The sequence below is a fragment of the Triturus cristatus genome, chromosome 7 (genome assembly GCF_964204655.1).
Source record: "Triturus cristatus chromosome 7, aTriCri1.1, whole genome shotgun sequence".
NCBI classification, from domain to species: domain Eukaryota; kingdom Metazoa; phylum Chordata; class Amphibia; order Caudata; family Salamandridae; genus Triturus; species Triturus cristatus.
The window spans coordinates 1,584,449,887-1,584,468,783 of NC_140590.1; the positions used below are offsets into that span (position 1 = coordinate 1,584,449,887).

The following is an 18,897-nucleotide window of genomic DNA, read 5'->3' on the forward strand; positions in this document are numbered from 1 at the left end:
GTCCTTAGGGCATGTATGTGCGCCACATGTGCACACATGCACGAATCAGGGGTGCAACAGGGTGTCAATGTGACACCCTGCCACCCATGTATTGCCTCCCCTATTACCGATTCGGTATTTACCGAATCGGTAATGGTAACTGGCTTCCCATTCATCCCTATGGGTCTCCAAGCCCATAGGAATGAATGGGAAGGGATGCATTATTACCGATTCGGTAAATACCGATTCTTAAATACCGATATTTACCGAATCGGTAATAATTACCGATTGTTTACCTACATTACATTTACCGATTCATAAATACCGAATCGGTAAAATTTGGTATTTAAGAATCGGTAAATGTAATTTACCTACATATGGCCCTATATGCGTTAATTAAAAAATCTATATTATTAAAATGTTAATTAATATATAAAACAAACTATAAAATACAATTCATTAATATAAAATTACTGAAAATAATAAAAACAATTACAATATCCATAATTTAATTAACCAGTTTCCAAAAACAACAATTAGTTGCCATTTTATGGATAAATATATATTAAATACTTTACAAATAAAATAAAGTAAATAATTAGTAACTATGGCATTGTGCGATTTTCGAGGCCAAAAAATATTTGTGCTTTTTGCCAATGAGTTTTATATTGTTAGGCTCCTGGTAGCTTTCTCCACAAATAAAGATTAACAAAATCCATGGCAATACAAACAAGCACTTGAAGCGTCAATAGGTCTCACCTTTATAATTTGAGTGTTGAGCTGTTGGCTTTGCCAATATTTGACCGTAAAGCATTGTTAAAAAAAGTACAAGGAAAAGCAAATACCTCTTATGGTATCTCAAAACAGTACATTGAATTCAATAGAGGAGGGGAAAGGAGTTGGCCTAACGGCTAGGGCGGTCGACCTCGAATCTGGGGAACTGGGTTTGAGTCTCGGCAATGACGCTGAACATCTTGTGATTCTGGGGAAATCACTTGATCTCCCTGTGCCTAACAAAAATGAATGTGTCCTCATGTAACACAACTGGTGCTATGTAAAGCGCTCTGATGCCCGATACCTTTGGGTCAAGTTTGCGCTATATAAAACTCCGTAAAAAAATATATATATATATTTTTAATCTTTATAACTGGCATGGTTTCTTTTTCAAATATATTTTTACTCAGGAAGCACCCAACATAATTTAAAAAAGAATAAGGATTGCCTGAATGTAAAAGGAAACACTTGTCCAGGCCTAATTTGCTTTTCACAGAATTCAGCCATTTGCTCCTCTGCAGTGGCCCAGGGAGAGAAGCTTTTTGGGTCACCAACAGAAGTGTCATGCTAAGTAAACCTTCTGCCCCAGTTGCCAGCTGAGTGAGTGCAGCTAATGGTTATCCCCCAGCACCTATAGAAGCCTTTACGTGCCAAATTGTGTGTTTTCATTCAATGTGTTGAAAGTAACAGACACAGCTTAAAGCTTGCTTCTCTGCCATATCCTAGCAAAAACGATTGCTATGGCTGTGCTTTTACAGAACGACTTGGAAGGCGTGGGGAGCAACACAATGCAAATTAGATGTTTGAGGAGTGAAACAGCAAACAAGGGAGAACTAGAAAACACATGCGCTCTCATGGAGTGCTGAAGGAAAAAAGAAAACAGTGGAAGTATACTAGCCAAACAATGCAGGGGATCTCAAAGAGGCTATGCTCCATGGGAGGAAAGACAACAACAAGAGGAAGGCAAGCTATTGAATAAGAAACAATCAAATAAGAGTGAGCATAAAGTCAACCATTGGTAAATAATGTGCAGGCTGTAAGCTCACTGTTGGCTCACAACAGGTTTTTTGCAACTTGACAGCTTATGCTATCTGGTAGACTCGACCTAAAAAGCAATGGCAAAGCGAGAAAGCTGGCAACCAACACCAGACACTGGCTTTACCAGTGCTTGTTTGGGTTTGATGTAAGCCAAGACCTTTTGATTTCATTAAAAGTATGTATAAAATATATTGCTTATTGGGTCTTTCAGCCAGCCCTTTTAATCCATTGGTCTGTTATTGTATCATTCACATTTTCTTTTGCCGATTACACAAAACAGCTTTGGGCAGGCTACTTAATTCATTGGCTAACTTTTCTGTGATTGGCAGCATTCTGCCTTTCAGCAGGAGCTCATCTGCACAGAAGGTACTTCTCATCGGTGCCTGGGACTTCTATGGCATTGTGTGATTTTTTTAGACCAAAAAATATTTTTGCTTTAAACATTTTCTCTTTTTTATTGGCAAGGGTTTGGCAGCCTCACCAACAATAAAGATTTAAAACTACATGCCAGAACTAAACAAGCATTAAAAAAGGCTGGCAATCAACCCTAGACCTAATAGCTTTGCTAATGCTTGTCGGTAAATTATATTGATTTGAAATTACCTATCGAAGGCTTCAGGGCACCTCCCTATTTTCAGAGACATTCTGCTCCAAATGTGCATTTGCGACCATTGAGATGCTTTTTCCTATGTATTAATATCTGTTTAGGGGTTGGAAAGGTTTTTCCACACCAAAAATGTGAATGTGAATTGCTACTGATCTGATATCTGGACTAGAGGTTTGTTGTCTGCATCTGTTTTAAAAACCAAAACGGTTTCTAGTGTATCAATGTTTTGTCACTAAAAACCGGTCGCAAAACATTGATATCTTACCAACACCTCACAAGAGGTAATAATGCATTTGGGAATGAGAAGGGGTCCTACAGGGACACCTCCCCCTTTGTAATGTAAAGAAAACATTTGTTGAAGAGTATTCAGTGCCCCACGAGACCACTGCCAACTATTAAACAAACAAAAAAAAGGTCAACTTTTCCTTCTAAATACAGTCGTGTTTCCTTCAAGGAAATTGGGCTGGTTAAAAAAATGTTTTACTTTCTTGAAATGCAAACACATACCTGAGGGTCTACTGGCTCTGGCAAGACACTATCCTTGTGACAGCATCAAACTCTGGTGAGTTGCAACCTACCTCATTAATATTCATGAGGTAAATAAGATCGCGACCTACTACGATTTGGATTTTAAGAAGCAACCTATTAGTACACAGCTTGGCTCCAGCAAATCTTTACTGGTCACATAAATTCTGGTTGAAATTTGGGACCAGTATTTTGTGACCAGCTATTCGTAGATCTGGCCCTGAGTTGTTTGGGGACATTTAACAAGCAACAGAAACTGCAGGTCCCTTGAGTTAGATGTCCAAAGGTTCTATCTTGCACTACCATTTTTAAAAGGTATATTTCAAAAAGATGAAGGGCCGTGTGTATCAAATAAACATTTTGCGATTATCAAAATGCTATGTATGTAAGGAATTGCCAAAGATTTAGCAATTCGTTAATATTACCTAATAGCGATTTGGTGAATAGCGAATCTCTATTAGGTAATATTACTCCATTTGTTCCTATGGGCCGAAAGGCCCAGATGAGCAAATGATTTTGCATTAGCTAATTTGTGATTATCTAATTGGTAATCGCAAATTAGGTAAAGCAAAGCTAAGGGTGCCCGGGGGCCTAAGGGCCCCCATGAAGAACCCCCCAAAAAATGAATGTGCACATGTGCGCTACATGGCACTTATGCGGTTTACAAATGCTTCATACATGTGCTAAGGGAATCGCAATTTGTAGTTGCAATTTTAGGTAATCACAATTTTTGCGATGGCCTAAAATTGCGGCTACAAAGTCTTTCATACATCATTAAAGGCTATTTTGCATTCGCAAACGGCTGATTATACCGAATCGCACCGTTTGCGAATGCAAAAAACGTTCATATATGTGGCCCGAAATAATTTGTATAGCCTGATACGTTTAGCAACTCTTATTTTTGAGGCGGTGACGATCGTGTTTTTGAATTCATCGAACGAGTCCGTTTGTTATGTGAATTTCCAGAAACAGATGGCAGAGCATGCAATGTCTGCGAAGACCGGAAGTGCAGAGCAGACCGGTCCATGATGGAACGCCTCGCGCCGCTTGAGCTGCTCAGCGGGCCAGTTACTCTAACCGTATTACAGAAATGCCCCATCATTCTGAGCCAAGTTATTTGTTATTGACTTTCCATCGTCTTCCAATTCTTCCCTCTTCTCTGGTAAGTTACCTTTTAATTGGCTAATGGAAGCACCGTTTGTCTTGCAGTCAGAGCAGTAAACATTTACAGCATTGCCTTGATCCAAAATTGAAAGCTACTGTGGGCTGCATAACAATGAGGGCTGTCGCGTTTGCTCTTGAAAATCTTTTTTCTGGGCTCACATGTTCTCTCTCTCTCTCGTACCCCTATGAACTGTGCTCTTTGGGTGTTCCTAAATGGGAAGTTTGCCAAAAGCGGGCGCAAATTAAGTTCACCCCAATAAAACTTGTAGTTGTGTACTGGGCTGGACTGGGGAACCAAAAGCAGCCCTGGAAAAAGCTCAAATCAGCCACACTCCCTTAGTCTTCCATCTCTCTCTTCCATCCATCCATCCATCCATCCATCCATCCATCCATCCATCCATCCATCCATCCATCCATCCATCCATCCATCCATCCATCCATCCGTTCACCCATCCATCCATTCTCTCTTTCTCTCCTGCTCTCCAACCTGGCTCCCTCTCTGACCGCTTTCCCTCCACCTCCCCCCTCCATCCCTCTCTTTCTCTTGAAGTCTCCCCTGCCGGAGGAGATCTGGGCTTTCAAATAAGGCCTTCAAGGATTCCCTGCCAGGGAGATGCCTGATGGAATAAAAGCCCTGTCCGACTCAGGTTGCGTAAATAAGCATTTTGCATTTACTAACATTTCCCCTTGTAGTGTTAGGTTCTGGGTGTGAGCGCTTTATAGCTCCTCTTTGTACATTCGAGCAAACCAGCATAATGCTGGTGAGCTCTGTTGGGATAGGAATGTCCTCTGTGAGGTAATCATCTGTATCTGTATCGGAAACTGGTAGCCTGACTTTTTATTTGGCACTGCACTCATGCTAATGTAGCATTTCCGCAGTCTCGCGTTTGGGACCTATTGGCTTTGCTGCACAGGGTCCACGATGCTGTACAAAATGATTAAAGAATTAAAAAAGGATAGGTCATTTTGTAGGTGAGGCTACCACACATGTGCATACCTACAAAATTACCACATGCGGGAATTGAAACGCCGAGAAGTCAAGTTGGGCGTACAGACCCCCTGCAAGGTACGGTGTGTGCTGGGCCCAATGCATATACGGATTGGAGAGTGACTATTTTATCATGACGCCACCCCTGGCAATTACACATATTTTTGCATGAAGACGACAAGGTCAATATGCAGGATAAAAGAGCACACTACTAATAGACAATCCGAAGAGGGACACTATTGTCTCAGGCACTATTCATCGAAATGATATGGTGGAATTTACAAATGCCCTGAAGAAGTTCTGTTTACAGAATGAAACGCGTTGGCTGTGGCTCATTTAAAAAAAAGAGAAAAAAAGCAATAAAGAAGGAATTTCAATCACCTTTTCAAAATGGACTGGATATAAATTGATTTGATTGTATACAATTGGAAAGTGGTGCAACTTTAATATAGCTTATATATACCTACAAAATTACTCAGATTTTTTTTTTCTTTATAGTCAATGATCCAAGATGAATCAGTAAGTTAAAAAACGTGCTGAAGCATTATTTTTTCTAAAGCGTGTAGGGGAAACAAAGCATTAGGTGGAAGCAACACAGAGGGTGGGGGCAGAAGCAACACAGTGACATGGGTGGGGGTGGAAACAAAACAGAGGGTGCGGCTGAGTGACCAGCAAATGGCGAGAGAGAGAAATGACATACCTGCCAATTGGAAGAACAATTGCACAGTTTGAGGAGGGGCGGGGGCCTTGACGAAGGGCCGAGCCTCATGCGAGAACTACCTACGAGGCCCTTTTGAACCCTACCCCGCCCCTAAGCCACCCCTCAAAATAAAGCTTGCTGAGGCTGGTGCCGATGTCCTGGGGTGTTTTGACACTCCTTAATAGGCCTAGCAGTACAAAGCCTCGGAAAACAAGCTCGAAAACCACTATTTACATTGGTTTCAGCTGGTTTTACCTGCCACTGTGTGATATCGGCTCCTCACCGGGAGACGGTGTGATGGGAGCCTATCTCGTGTGTCACCTGGTGGGACCGTGTGAGTTGACAGGTATGGAAAAGTTGAGCTAGCGGGGAGAAGCAAACAGGTAAGAGAGAGGAACACAGAGTATGGCAGAGGGAGGGAGAGAAGTACAAGAGGAAGATAGTTGGAAAACACATGCCCTCTTTTGAGAGTGCTTAAACAAAAAGAAAAAAGTAGTTCTTTGAAAGTGAGCATTGGAAGGACACAAGTATGTGGCTGTGCTCCAGGGGAGGGACAAACACAGGAAGAGGAAGTAAAGCAATACATCTCACAACTGACAGCACGTGTGCTGTCTAGTGGGGGAGACCTAAAAAGAAGTCTACCAGTGCCTGTCACAGAGGTGTGAAAGTGAGGAAGAGGGCTGAAGGAGGGGCGCTGTGCTCCCAATGTTTATATTTTTTTCAATTCATTTGGCAACTTAAGGACTGTGACTAAAAGTAGACAAAATACACCTGATATATGAACACACACTGTAAGAAATGACAATAAAGCTCTTAAAAAAATAGATTTAGCAGGCAAGGCAAGAGAAGTGGAAATCTAACCAACCGAGGTTATACAAGCAACACGTTGCGTTATATAAAGACTATTGCACAAGTATGGCGTTTGTCCTTTCAGAGTGGAGTTTATTCCACTCTATGTCAAGTGAATAGATTTCTGAGAGCATTTTCTGAAAGCAAAAGACTGTAACCCAGGGCAACTACACTTAAAGGTATTAGGAATGCATTGCTGAAGTGTTCTCATTTTTTCAGTTTAATGTTTTGCTGTTTCTAAATAGCAGTATTGATTTCCAGGTAAGGCGTTCATAATTTTTATGAAAGCCAGATTGTGTGGAACGGAAGCCATGACCGTGAATGTCCGCCTTTATTCTGTAAGAAGTGATGCTACCTTCTATGGGAAGGATAATATTTGACAACTGGAAATTTGATATATCTCCGATTTTGAAACTTCTTCATTGGTTACTCCAAAAAGCCAGCAATAAATTCAAAATCAAAGCCAACCTCCTAAACAAAACTCAGGGGCATATGTACAAGCCCCTATTGCCACAACAACGTCACTTTTACCGACGTTGTGGTGGCGATAGGGGCTGCGCCTTATGTACAGGGCAATGTTAAGCCACTTAACGTGGCGGCTTAATGCTGCCTTGTACATAAGGCGACCTTTCACGATATGCTTAGCGTGAAAGAGGTGGGTAGTGAGTGTTGCGGTGTGCATTCCACTGCAACACCCATTCATTTTGACGCTGCCCCGTATGTACAAGGGTGGCGTACATAGGTGGCAGCAGCAAAATTAAGACCAGGAAAATCCTGGTCTTAAGTTGGCGAAACGAGGAGAAATGCATTATTTTTCCTCGTTTTTGCTTTTTACACGTGTGCTGCCTTGTTAAGCACACATGGAAAAAGCAAGATGTCATGGTTTGTTTATGTACAGGAAGTTGTCCCTCCCTGTACATAAACAAACCTGTAAAAAAATTGCCATTTTGTCACTTTCATGTGTGCTGCATGAAGCAGCACACAAGAAAGTGAAAGAATTGTTTATGTGCAGGAAGGGACACTTTCCTACACATAAACAATCCTCCCCTGCACGCAGACACCCGTGCAAGGGTGCCTGTGTTGGCACTAAGTTGCTAAACTTAGCGCCATTGTGGGGGAAAATGCAACATTCTTGTAAATATTGTGCAGCCTTGCATTTCAGAAGTGGCGAAGCGCTGCGTTAAGCCAAGGAAGCTAATGCTGCGCCCCGCCATTTCCTTGTACATATACCCCTCAATATATTGTCAACTGTCAATTCCCAGAGGCAAATTACTAAACCTGGGCGAAATAAATGTCACACAGATATAATTTTCCTAATTTTGCTTTATGCTTGTCACGCAAAATCCCCGAAATTCTGCTAATATGCCACATTGTGGAATTGTTGGTTAGCCGTGGCAAAAAATGTAGCGCAAGCACATGGAAAAAACATACAAAATCAGACCTCAAGCGGCTGCTGTTTGTGGTACTTGTGTTTTCATAAAACTTTTAGCTGGAAATGCATCCTCACATCTAATAAGAATGTGAGGAAGATTTCACGCTAAAATATATTGCTAATCAGTGTGCACAATTTTCTCAAATTCATGCAAATTGGATTTTCGCTAATTTCGAACTCTAACTACAAGTCACCCTCGAGAAGTAAAAGTCACCACCGCTCTAAATGCCAAAATTCAGAAGATCCCAAGCTTTAAAAGAGTCCTACTTGTGGACAGCAGACACTATCTGGTGCTCTTTCCCTATCGAACCGAGGACCCAGCCCTCCCTGCTGGTCTTCAGAAAGGGTTTGAAAGCGAATTTATTCAATTTGGATCTGAATTGATTTCTCCTTTATTTCATACTCATTAATGATATTCTTTGCTAAATGTTATTGAAATGTGCACTGACTTGCTCTGGTCTTGTTGAATGCCTACCCCGATAAGCTACAACTGGCCAGTACAGGGTTTGTTCTTTCATCGCATTCTCTCCTTTCCACCTCTTTCTCAACCTTTCAACCGAGTTACCAATGGTGCTGCCTACTAAACACTAGTTGTTATGATGTAAAGCATGCTAATATATATATTTTTAACTTGTGTTTATTGGCATTTTCTATGTCAATACAAAAACATCAAACGCAAGGAAACATTGCACCATTATCAGATATATACCCATATCAAAATCACATCATCAATGAGGTGGTCCAATCAGCTTTCACCAGGTGGCGGCCCTTCACCCCCATATCAATTTCAAGTACCACAACCTGCAATTTTCAGTAGGTCCAGCCTGGACTCAGTCAGCCAGCCCATGTTCTGTAGGAGGAGAGTCTGTGTTCGGTTCTCGAACTCACTCTTAACTAAAGGGTCTCCATTGCGACCGCCGGGTGCGACCGTTGGGCGGCATCGTTCAACTCACCTATCTCCCCCAGTCTCTCCTCCATCTCCCTCATAGTTCCAGGTCCCGCTCCAAACTCTCATCTGTCCGCACTCTCAATTCTCAGTCTACATTCCTCTGCCACAGACCACTCACTTAGGTCTGACAACCATTTATGCCTTGGTGGGGGCATAGGACTTATACAGTGTATGGCTATGCGTCTCCGGGCCAATACTGGCCCCAGCAGTGCAAATCTGTATCTCATTTCCCCCCCGCAAAAACCCAAACAGGCAGTGGAGTACCGTTCTTTCCAACTTGTGACCCATGACTTCCTGGAGAGTCCACATTACCTCAACCAAGTAGGCTGCTGCCTCCAACTGCCATCAGCTCCTTGTCATATGGAGAAAGTGGGCCGTGGATCCACTACATATAGGACGTGTATCCGCACGAATTGGGACAATTCAACCCAACTGTTGTGGTGTGAGGTACTCTCAGTGCAGGTAATAAAACTGCATGAGTTTAAACCGTGTGTTATTAGCGGTGTCTTTCACCTGAGCTCTGGCCCGCTTCCACTCGGGATCTGTGTGTGGGGGGGGGGGGGGGGGGGGGTGGCTTCCAGGTCCTCAAAGCCAACCGTTGTGAGCAGTCCCCATATTTATGTACCTGTCAGCCTTCCGAGCCACTTATAGTCGAGAAATTAGACCCCTGCTCGCGCCCGGATCCAGTGTGATGTTAAGCGTATGGGATTCCTCTGATTCCTCCGGAAAGTCCAATTCCTTAATTTGACCCAGTGGTTTCCGGTGCTCAGCACCGGTACTCAATTATCAATACTGGAGCTTATGACAGTCTGCTACAAGGTGGTGCTGTCTGGCTGATTTAGAGATGACCACAACATTGGTTAATTATTAATTCAATATATATTAAAAAATAACTATTACCTGCCACCCAAGCCATTCTTTTAGCTTTGGGGGCCAGAAATAGTCCGAATTGTCAGAATGTGATAGTTAGTAGTTGTGTTGTTACTATCATTGGCAGCATGTCTGGGGCAATCTGTTGAGCAAGCTGCAGTGACCTCCAGACGAGAGCCTTGGCACTTATTGGTTTTTACAAATTAAGCACTGATAGAGCCCCTTGGCCTGAACAAATAGAGGATAGTGTCATCAGCATACATCGACACAGTATGCACTGTATTCCTGATGCATAGACACCACTCACCTAGGTCCTGACGTAGACACGCCGCCAGGGGCGCTCCATTGCCGGGGAGGGATGCTAATAGTTATTCCTGACAACGCTTGTGCTATTTACTACCAAGATTGGATTTCAGCTTTTTTATACAACTTCATGCCTTGGCTGTCAACAAAGTACCCTACTAGGTAGTAAATGTAAATGTCCAGTATTTGTAAAGCGTGAACAATTACCCGAGAGAGTCAAGGCGCTGGGGGCTGTCGGTAAGATTAAGCGAGCTACTGCCCAGAGTCACATGGTGCTTGGCTGATCTGCCGCCGGCACCAGGGACTGAACCGTGAGCCCCTGAGTTCCAGAGTCAGCCGCCCTGGCCGCCGCACCACACCTCTTCCTCTTAGTCAGGTAAGACATCACCCCCTTTATTGTGTATGGGTGGAAGTGTGTGCAAAAATAGAATGGTGTGTGGCAAATAGGTGCCCTTGTTGATACCACCTATTGTCCACTGAAAGGGCGGTTAATAAACCTTCTGGAATATCCCGAGTGATGGTTTAAGTGTTTGAGAACAATCTTGTGTATGTGTAATATTGAAGTCCCATCAATGTTCGAAATCTTATCATAAATGCAATGCTTAAATTGGAATCTGAGAAGTGTAGGGTGAGGGGGGTTGCTTTCTGAGTCCCAGACTCATTGGGGGATATGTACTAGGAAGTGGCGAAGCATGCCATTGGCCTCCTTGGCTTAACGACACGCTCCATCACTTCTGAAACGCAAGGCTGCACCATATTTACAAGACTGAGGGGCAGCCTTGCGTTTCCCCCTGCGATGGCGCTAAGTTTAACAACTTAGCCCCAACGCAGGCACCCTTGCCCCAGAGTGCAAGGGTGTCTGTGTGCAGGGGAGGATTGGTTATGTGTAGGAGGGTGTCCCTTCCTACACATAAACAATCCTAAAATGCCATTTTGTAACTTTCATGTGTGCTGCTTCATGCAGCACACATGAAAGTTACAAAATTGAATTTTTTTAAAAGGTTTGTTTATCTACAGGAAGAGACACCTTCCTGCAGATAAACAAAGCATGACATTTTGCTTTTTCCATGTGTGCTGCACAAGGCAGCACACATAGAAAAAGCAAAAACGAGGAGAAATAATAAATTACTCCTCATTTCGCCAACTTAAGACTTAATCTTAGCGCTGCCTCCTATGTATGCCACCCTTGTTCATAGGGGGGAACGTCAAATACAATGGGTGTTGCGGTGGAACGACCACCACAACACCCACTGCATGCCCCTTTCACGCTAACCATAGTGAGAAAGGTTGCCTTATGTACAAGGCAGCGTTAAGCCACGTTAAGTGGCTTAACACTGCCCTATACATAAGGTGCAGCCCCTTTCGCCACCACAACATCAATATAGTTGACGTTGTGGTGGCGATTGGGGCTTGTACATATGCCCCATTGTTTTTCGTATGGAGCCTATGGGACTTTCTACAGCCTCTTTTTCCGTGTATTCTGGCCATCATGTGACGCTACAGAAGAAAGCTAACAGTCACACAGAGATAGCCAAGACACCTTGGGGCATATGTACAAGCCCCGATCGCCACCACAATGTCACTTTTACGGATGTTGTGGTGGCCATACGGGCTGCGCCTTATGAACAAGGCACCCTTTCACGCTATGGTTAGCGTGAAAGTGGCGTGCAGTGAGTGTTCTGGTGGGCGTTCCACCCATACACTAATAGTATTTGACGCTGCCTCCTATGTACAAGGGTGGCGTACATAGGAGGCAGCGCCAAAAATAAAGAACAGGAAAATCCTGGTCTTAAGTTGGCGAAATGAGGAGAAATTAATTATTTCTCCTTGTTTTTGCTTTGTCCATGTGGGCTGCCTTGTGCAGCACACATGGAAAAAGCAAAATGTCATGGTTTGTTTATGTACAGGAAGGTGTCTCTTCCTGTACATAAACAAACCTTTTAACCCCTTCGACACTCATGATGGAGCGGTTCCGTCATGAGCGTCGGTTGCGCTGTGCGCATGACGGAACCGCTCCGTCATGGCCCTGCCCGCGCACAGAACCTTCAGCACGGCGCGGAAATCCGCGCCGCGCTGAAGGGGTTAAAAAAATTCCTTTTTGTAACTTTCATGTGTGCTGCATGAAGCTACAAAATGTCATTTTAGAATTGTTTATGTACATGGAGAGACACCTTCCTACACATAACCAATCCTCCGCTGCACACAGACACCCTTGAACTCTGGTGCAAGGGTGTCTGCGTTGGCTCAAAGTTGTTAAACTTTGCGCCATCACAGGGGGAAACACAAGGCTGCACAAATATGGTGCAGCCTTGCGTTTCAGAAGTGGCGGAGCGTGTCGTTAAGCTAAGGAGTCTAATGACACGCTCCTCCACTTCCTTGTACATATCCCCCCTTATCCTTAGCTGTGCATAATCTCGGTGGACTGCTGCCTAGTTCCATTATTGTACCTCAGCCAGATGTGTGGCCTTGTCTCTTAAAGCTAGACATGTGGGAAAAGTATTAGGTCTGCACAATGGACACTTACATTTTTATAAGCTTTTTAGGATTTAAGGACTGTGGGCCTCATTTATAATATTTTGACGCATAGCGCAGCAAGCCTTCCTGCTGCGCTGCTGTGCGCTGTTGCAGGGATTCTGCTCATGCACAGAACTATGCGCAGGAAACCAGGACCTCAGTGAATTGTGGTGTACCAAAAAACTCACCTCAGTACCCAGAACCCCTATCCGACTAGCATCAGTGTCTCACTCATTCTCCGTACTGCAGCGAAGCTACCAATGATTAGACAACCCAGAACAAGCGACTTAGGTTACTCTCAGGAATGGTGGGAATCAAGAACGCTCTTTCGTTTTTATTCTCATATCAGTCCACAAAGTGAGTAATCAGAGACACGGAAAAGTTTCAAATGTTTATTTTAACTACGTGCTCTAAGATGCAGTATTTTGGCTAACATAAACTGGCAAATGATTAGAAATAAAACAGTCAGCATTGTTACAATTCCATAAAACACAAAGGGAGAAATCATATTATATTGATAGTGGAAACAGGTCTTATAGCGCCTTGTGTACCACCCTCCCCTGGCTAGAAGCTAGTTTTATAATAATAGAAGTTCTCTAGGTTTGAATGGGGAACCCCATACTTCCAAGATCAGCTTAGGTGAATCATATCACAGGATCAGCACTGCTCTCTGTGTCTGGAAAGGTTTTCTGCAAGTGCCAGTATCATGCATGCAATGCAATATTAAAGGCACCCGAGTTTCAGATATTTGCAGCTGTGTGCTTGTTGTGTCTAGAGCGTGGGTCGATCAACCTGAATTCAACAGCATACATTGTTACTTGACATTGAAGGCTTCTGCACACAGTGCTAAGACTAAGGTCGCGGTGTAAGTCTAGGGATGTGAAAAATAGACCTTTCTCATGTGAAGAAAATGCAAGCAAGCAGTTTTACTTATAATAACAGTTATCTTTAGTATTGTGTGCAAAAGCGGCAAAGTGGCAAGATTGCGTTAAACTTCTAAAACGTTTATGCTAACATAGAAATGTGTGCAGGCAGACCCCTTTCTTCACTACAGCGCCAAAATAAAAAGGGCAGGAATGCGCCATATCCACAAGATACAGTGCATTCCTGTCCTTCTACCCTTGCGCATCCGCACAAAGAGCAGCAGTGCACCAGCGCAGACAGCCTTGCGCCATTTTACAAGGGTGCCTGCACAGAGGGGATGTTTGTTTTTGTGCAGGAAGGGACACCTTCCTGCACAAAAACAATAATTAAAGGCATTTTCCTCTTTCTATGTGTGCTGGAGAATGCAGCACGCATAGAAAAAGGAAAAAATGAGGAGAAATATAAGTATTTCTCCTCGTTGTGTCTCAGTATGCCTCCCCTGGGGAGGCGTAGGATTCTGATGCTATTGTTGTAAATCTGGGAGTGCGTCTAGTTCCATGGATGTTGCGTGGGAAAATCCGCAGCAACATGCATGGAATGCCCCTTTCATGCAGAGTTATGCAAGAAAGGGAACCATATTTACAAGCCCATAAAAAGTCACCTAGGGGGACTCTATATGGCCTTGCAAATATGAGGAAGCCCATTGCGCTGTCGGTGCATCAATAACAGTGACACTCCGGTGGTGCAAGGGCTTTTAAATAAACCCCTAAATTGTCTTGGACAGTCGTACAAACTTTGACACTTTGGTCAGGGAACATTGTTCAAAACCTGATAGAAACTAAAATATAAAGGTGGGTGGACAGCATTTTCTCTGAGTGAATTTTGTGCAAGTATGTGTTGCAAATGGGACATTTTAAGGCACATGGAACCTGTGGCATTAGTTTAAGCAAGATTATGTTTTTTTTTTTTAGGAATGTATTTATTTGCATTTTTCCATTTACATTACAAAAATACTTAAGCAAGATCATGTTTGAACACTTTTTTGTAACGAAGATGTTGGAGTTCAGCACATAAAGCAGATATTGCCAGGTTCCAAATTGCCTTGGGAGAGGGTACTACGCTGCCACTTTCCACAGTGCCTTGGTAAAGCCTGTATTGCAAAGCTGGCAAGATAGCTCAGTGGGCTGGGCGCCCCCTCTAAAAGCTGAAGGCTGCAGGTTTGAACCACAGCAAGGCTGGCTCAATATCTTCCCTCTTAGACTGATAAAACGACTACTGTTCAATCTGGGAATATGCAAATAAATTTCAAGTACATAGATAAAATTCATTGTGTTGTTGTGCATGCTTTACGGTGAATTATTACTCTCTGCCTGTTTACTGATGAAAGGAGGAGCCACTAATGCATTCTGGAAAATATAATAAACATCTGGATGATTTTATAAAGCTCATGAGATCTATTGTAGGCTTCCTTAATGCAGTATTTTGTTTAAAGGCCTTTTAATTCCAAAAGACAACTTTTAAATCGTACGTATTTTATTTCAGGAGAGTTTATTTTGCTTCATTCTTCTCCCGGATTTGCTCATCGCTCATGACTGGCATGTCATTCACCATGAAACTCTCTGGTGTCACTCGAACTGATTCTGTTGGTAGATAGGAACTACACAAATACAGCTAGTAAGAACCACAATGAGGGGCATATTATCAAGCACGGCGTTGAAATGATCGCCGCTTTGGCGGCAGAAAACTGCAGCTAAAGCGGCAATAATGGGCTTAATAATATGCCGCAGAAAATTCCCATAGAAGCCCATGTTCTGGTGTCAGCATGGACTTCTATTGGAATTCTCACCGGCATATTATCAAGCCCATTATCGCCGCTTTAGCAGCAGTTTTTTGTCGCTAAAGCAGCAATAATTTTAACGCCGTTTCTTGATAATATGCCCCTCTGTGCTTTCTAATAATGTGTAAGTATTAACTCTTCTTAACTCCACATCTACCTCCCATGAATATATATATATATTTTCATGGTAGATAGATGTGGAGTTAGGAAGGGTAAATCTATCCATACCTACGTGTGTGAGTGTGTGTGTGTGCGCGTGCGTGCGTGTGTGTACCTTTTTTAACTAAATTAAGCCTATCCCTACCTACATATGCTAACTGTATCAATATTTTGTTGCCCGATATTTTGCCAGTGGTATTCTGGTGTATACAAATAGTAAATAGTGATAGATGTAACACTTGAATGAATCCCTGTCACTGGTAATTATTCTGGCTGCATCCCAGCCAATTGTTATTCTGCACACCATGCCACCTCAGCTTGGACCCAACCATATGCAAATCAGTCTTGACCCTGCTCCAATGATAACAGTCCAGCCTAAACAGCCAGGTCAGGTGCCTCTATGAACTGGAACACAAGCAATCCAGGACCGGTTTTGCCCTTATTAGGGTATTGTTTAATTCTAGTGGCACAGTGTGCATGGAACCCATGTCTGGGCATACCCATCCCACTTAGGGCAACAGAGTGACGTATACAATAAGTGATGGTTGTAATGCTTGAATAAATCTCAGACACTGGTAATTACTCAGGCTGCATCCCACTCTGAAATGAGGTGGCATGGTGGGTGAAAAACGATGCATTGGTAAGCGGTCCCTTACGATTGTTAGTGGGTGAGATTAATTCAAGCATTCCATCCATCACCTTGTTGCTGGTACCCTAAGTGATATTCTGCCAGCATGATATTCTAGAGTCGATATTAAGATGGAATACTGTTCCTTCTACGCCACACTGTTATTTCTACCTCTTTTCACACACCATCATCCTGATATATCCTCCTCATTTAAGGATTTTTCCATAGAACTGTTAGCACAACATGCAGGAGCCTTAATCTGCCTAGTGGCCTGGTAATCTTGCATACCTGACTGAATATGCCAGCATCATCATTGCAGAGACGCGTGGTATAGATTCATAAACAGCTCGTTGATCTTGCCCGACTGACCCACTTATACATCTGTGCATCTGCTAGAGCCAATTTTTCGCTCAGTGGACTGGACTCTTTTCACACCCTTTGATTTAGGCTGCTGACTACAGCAGCCTATCTACAGTACATTAAACAAACCACCGTGGGTAGATAATGGAATGTATTAACTAAATATACTGTAAGGCGCATGGACCCTCCGAGCAGCCACTCTACAGCAACAGCTGTATTCTGGGAGTCCTAAACTACCCATCCAGGAAACGAATCTTCTGGTTGGCCCTCAATAATCTAAAGCAACAAATGCATATTTTAATATAAATACTAATATTGAATATTCCTTTTATAACTAGAGTTTCCTCATCAGATCACCGCTAGAATACACTGGCATGATATAAGAAAATATTGCACTGCATAAGGTAGGTTAGTTAAGATGTTGGTTCTATGCACTTCTCAATATGAACAACATTTGAAACACCCATTTTGTTTGGGAAAAACATGCACTGAAAATTTTCAACATGGCTAAAGTTGATTCAAGTGGGAAAAAGAACCAAGGGCATATCTCGCGGACCGCTGCCCATGGTGCGTGGCACTCACCCAGAAGTGCGCGTGGCAGTTGGTCCTCAATGTCCTCTCCAGCAGTTCATCTGGACACTGAAGGAGCGGCTGTCCCGCGACCACCCCGGCATTGTTGACGAGGATGGTCACATCTCCCACCTCCCTCCTGACTTTTTCTGCTGTCTCGTAGACCGTCTCCCTTCGGCTCACGTCGCAGGCATAAACATGTACATTGACGCCCAGCTGTCTCGCTTGCTTGGCCGTCGCGGCATTGCCTTCCCTGTTGATGTCCCACAAGACGAGTGTGGCTCCCCTCTTGGCAAATTCTAAAGCCAGGAGCCTCCCAAGCCCACCGGCGGTGCCAGTTATCAAACATATCTCATTGGTTACGAGTTTCTCAGAAGGTTTTCTAATCCACTGGAACAAAGAGTAGAGTATGTGGCGTACAACGCTAACAAGAAGTATCAGGGCATCTAAAAAGACGTTCATTGCATTGAATATTCCTCAAAACTCCTAGGTTGGAAGGGAGCAAATTACAAGTTAGTTCAACCCATGTACATCTGCAGCCATATAAAGTGGATTAAAAGATTACACTTCCCAAAAGCACCACCAATAAGCAGGAGGGGTCAGTTGAACAAACAAGCTTTAGAGTTGCAGCTCGGGGTGTTATCTTAGATCACAAGGCATTCAGTTGATCAGGCTAATGTTCATTTGCACAGAGAAGTGCTTGTTTAATAACACATCAATTCAGGAATGCCTTAACTAGATCGTTTTGTCTTTTCGCTCTCACACTCTTTCTGTCTCTCATTCTCTTTCCTACTCTCTTTCCAAGTGTTTCTATATTTACTTTACTTTTCTGGTGCCTAGTTGTTTAAGTTCCACAGTTTCTTATTTTCCTTCATTTTCCACTGTTAGTGCATTTCAGAAAGTTTTTATGTCTTTCCTCTCATTTCTAATTTTTTAACCCTTTGTGTCCCTGTTCACATATGTCTGTTGGCTAGTAAAGGTACTTCACTTTTTTATTTATATAGTCGAGGTGGGTGAATTCTTGTCTGATCCATCTGATGTATTTTCTTTTGTTTTTGGAGGACGGTTGACAGATTTGGACACTGTGGGAACTAAACAGGTATTGTGAATAGATCATTTGCCCAAACCATAAACATGCCCACAAACTCGACTTAGACTTTGCTCAAGCTGTGAGAATTCATAGGGCTGTGCACAATTGACTGACGATCAGGTGGTACAAACCATGATTAGGAAAATGTCCTTACTTACAGCAACGCTCCCTCCCTGCTATCTGCTTCAAAACGGCATGAAAAGGAAAAATAAAACGACAATAAGCAAGTTTTGTTATTGTTTTATTTTTCCTTTCCTGCTGAGAGTTTGGGAGTGGGGTCATGGGGATGACATGCTGCAAGAGGACTGGTGGGCACTATTGTCAGTGCGCATGACAGTTTGGCCAAGCCGCCATGTGCACTGAAGCTGTCTAGCAGGCACAGGCTCCCAGTCTCACTGGGCGCACAAATTCAGAGCGCAGCCAATACTGATGCTGCTCTCATGATAGGAGAGCAGCGTAAGGATTGGCCGCTGTGGAGTCTGGGAGATGTGCCTGAGAGAAGAGGAGCAGAAGAGCGCAACGCGGCAGGCTGCAGGTAAATTTATATTATTTATTTTATCCCCCCCGCCCCGAACTCTTCCACAACACCAGCCGCTACTGCTTACTTTTCTGTTTTGCGCGGCACATTGCTCGTAAACATGAAATCATGATTTGTTTATGTAGAAGCTGGTGTACTTGGCATCAAGAAGCACCAGGA

At 43.2% G+C, this 18,897-nt stretch overlaps 1 protein-coding gene across 1 annotated transcript in view; it reads right to left on the minus strand.

Annotated features, from left to right (window-relative positions):
- LOC146812429 (retinol dehydrogenase 10-A-like) overlaps positions 1 to 17,572 on the minus strand; it is a 90,465-nt gene extending 72,893 nt beyond the window's left edge. The window contains exon 1 of the mRNA XM_085614596.1: positions 17,123 to 17,572. Coding sequence (XP_085470722.1) covers positions 17,123 to 17,572 — 450 coding nt within the window. The remainder of the gene's footprint in view (positions 1 to 17,122) is intronic.
- Positions 17,573 to 18,897: the final 1,325 nt, after the last annotated feature.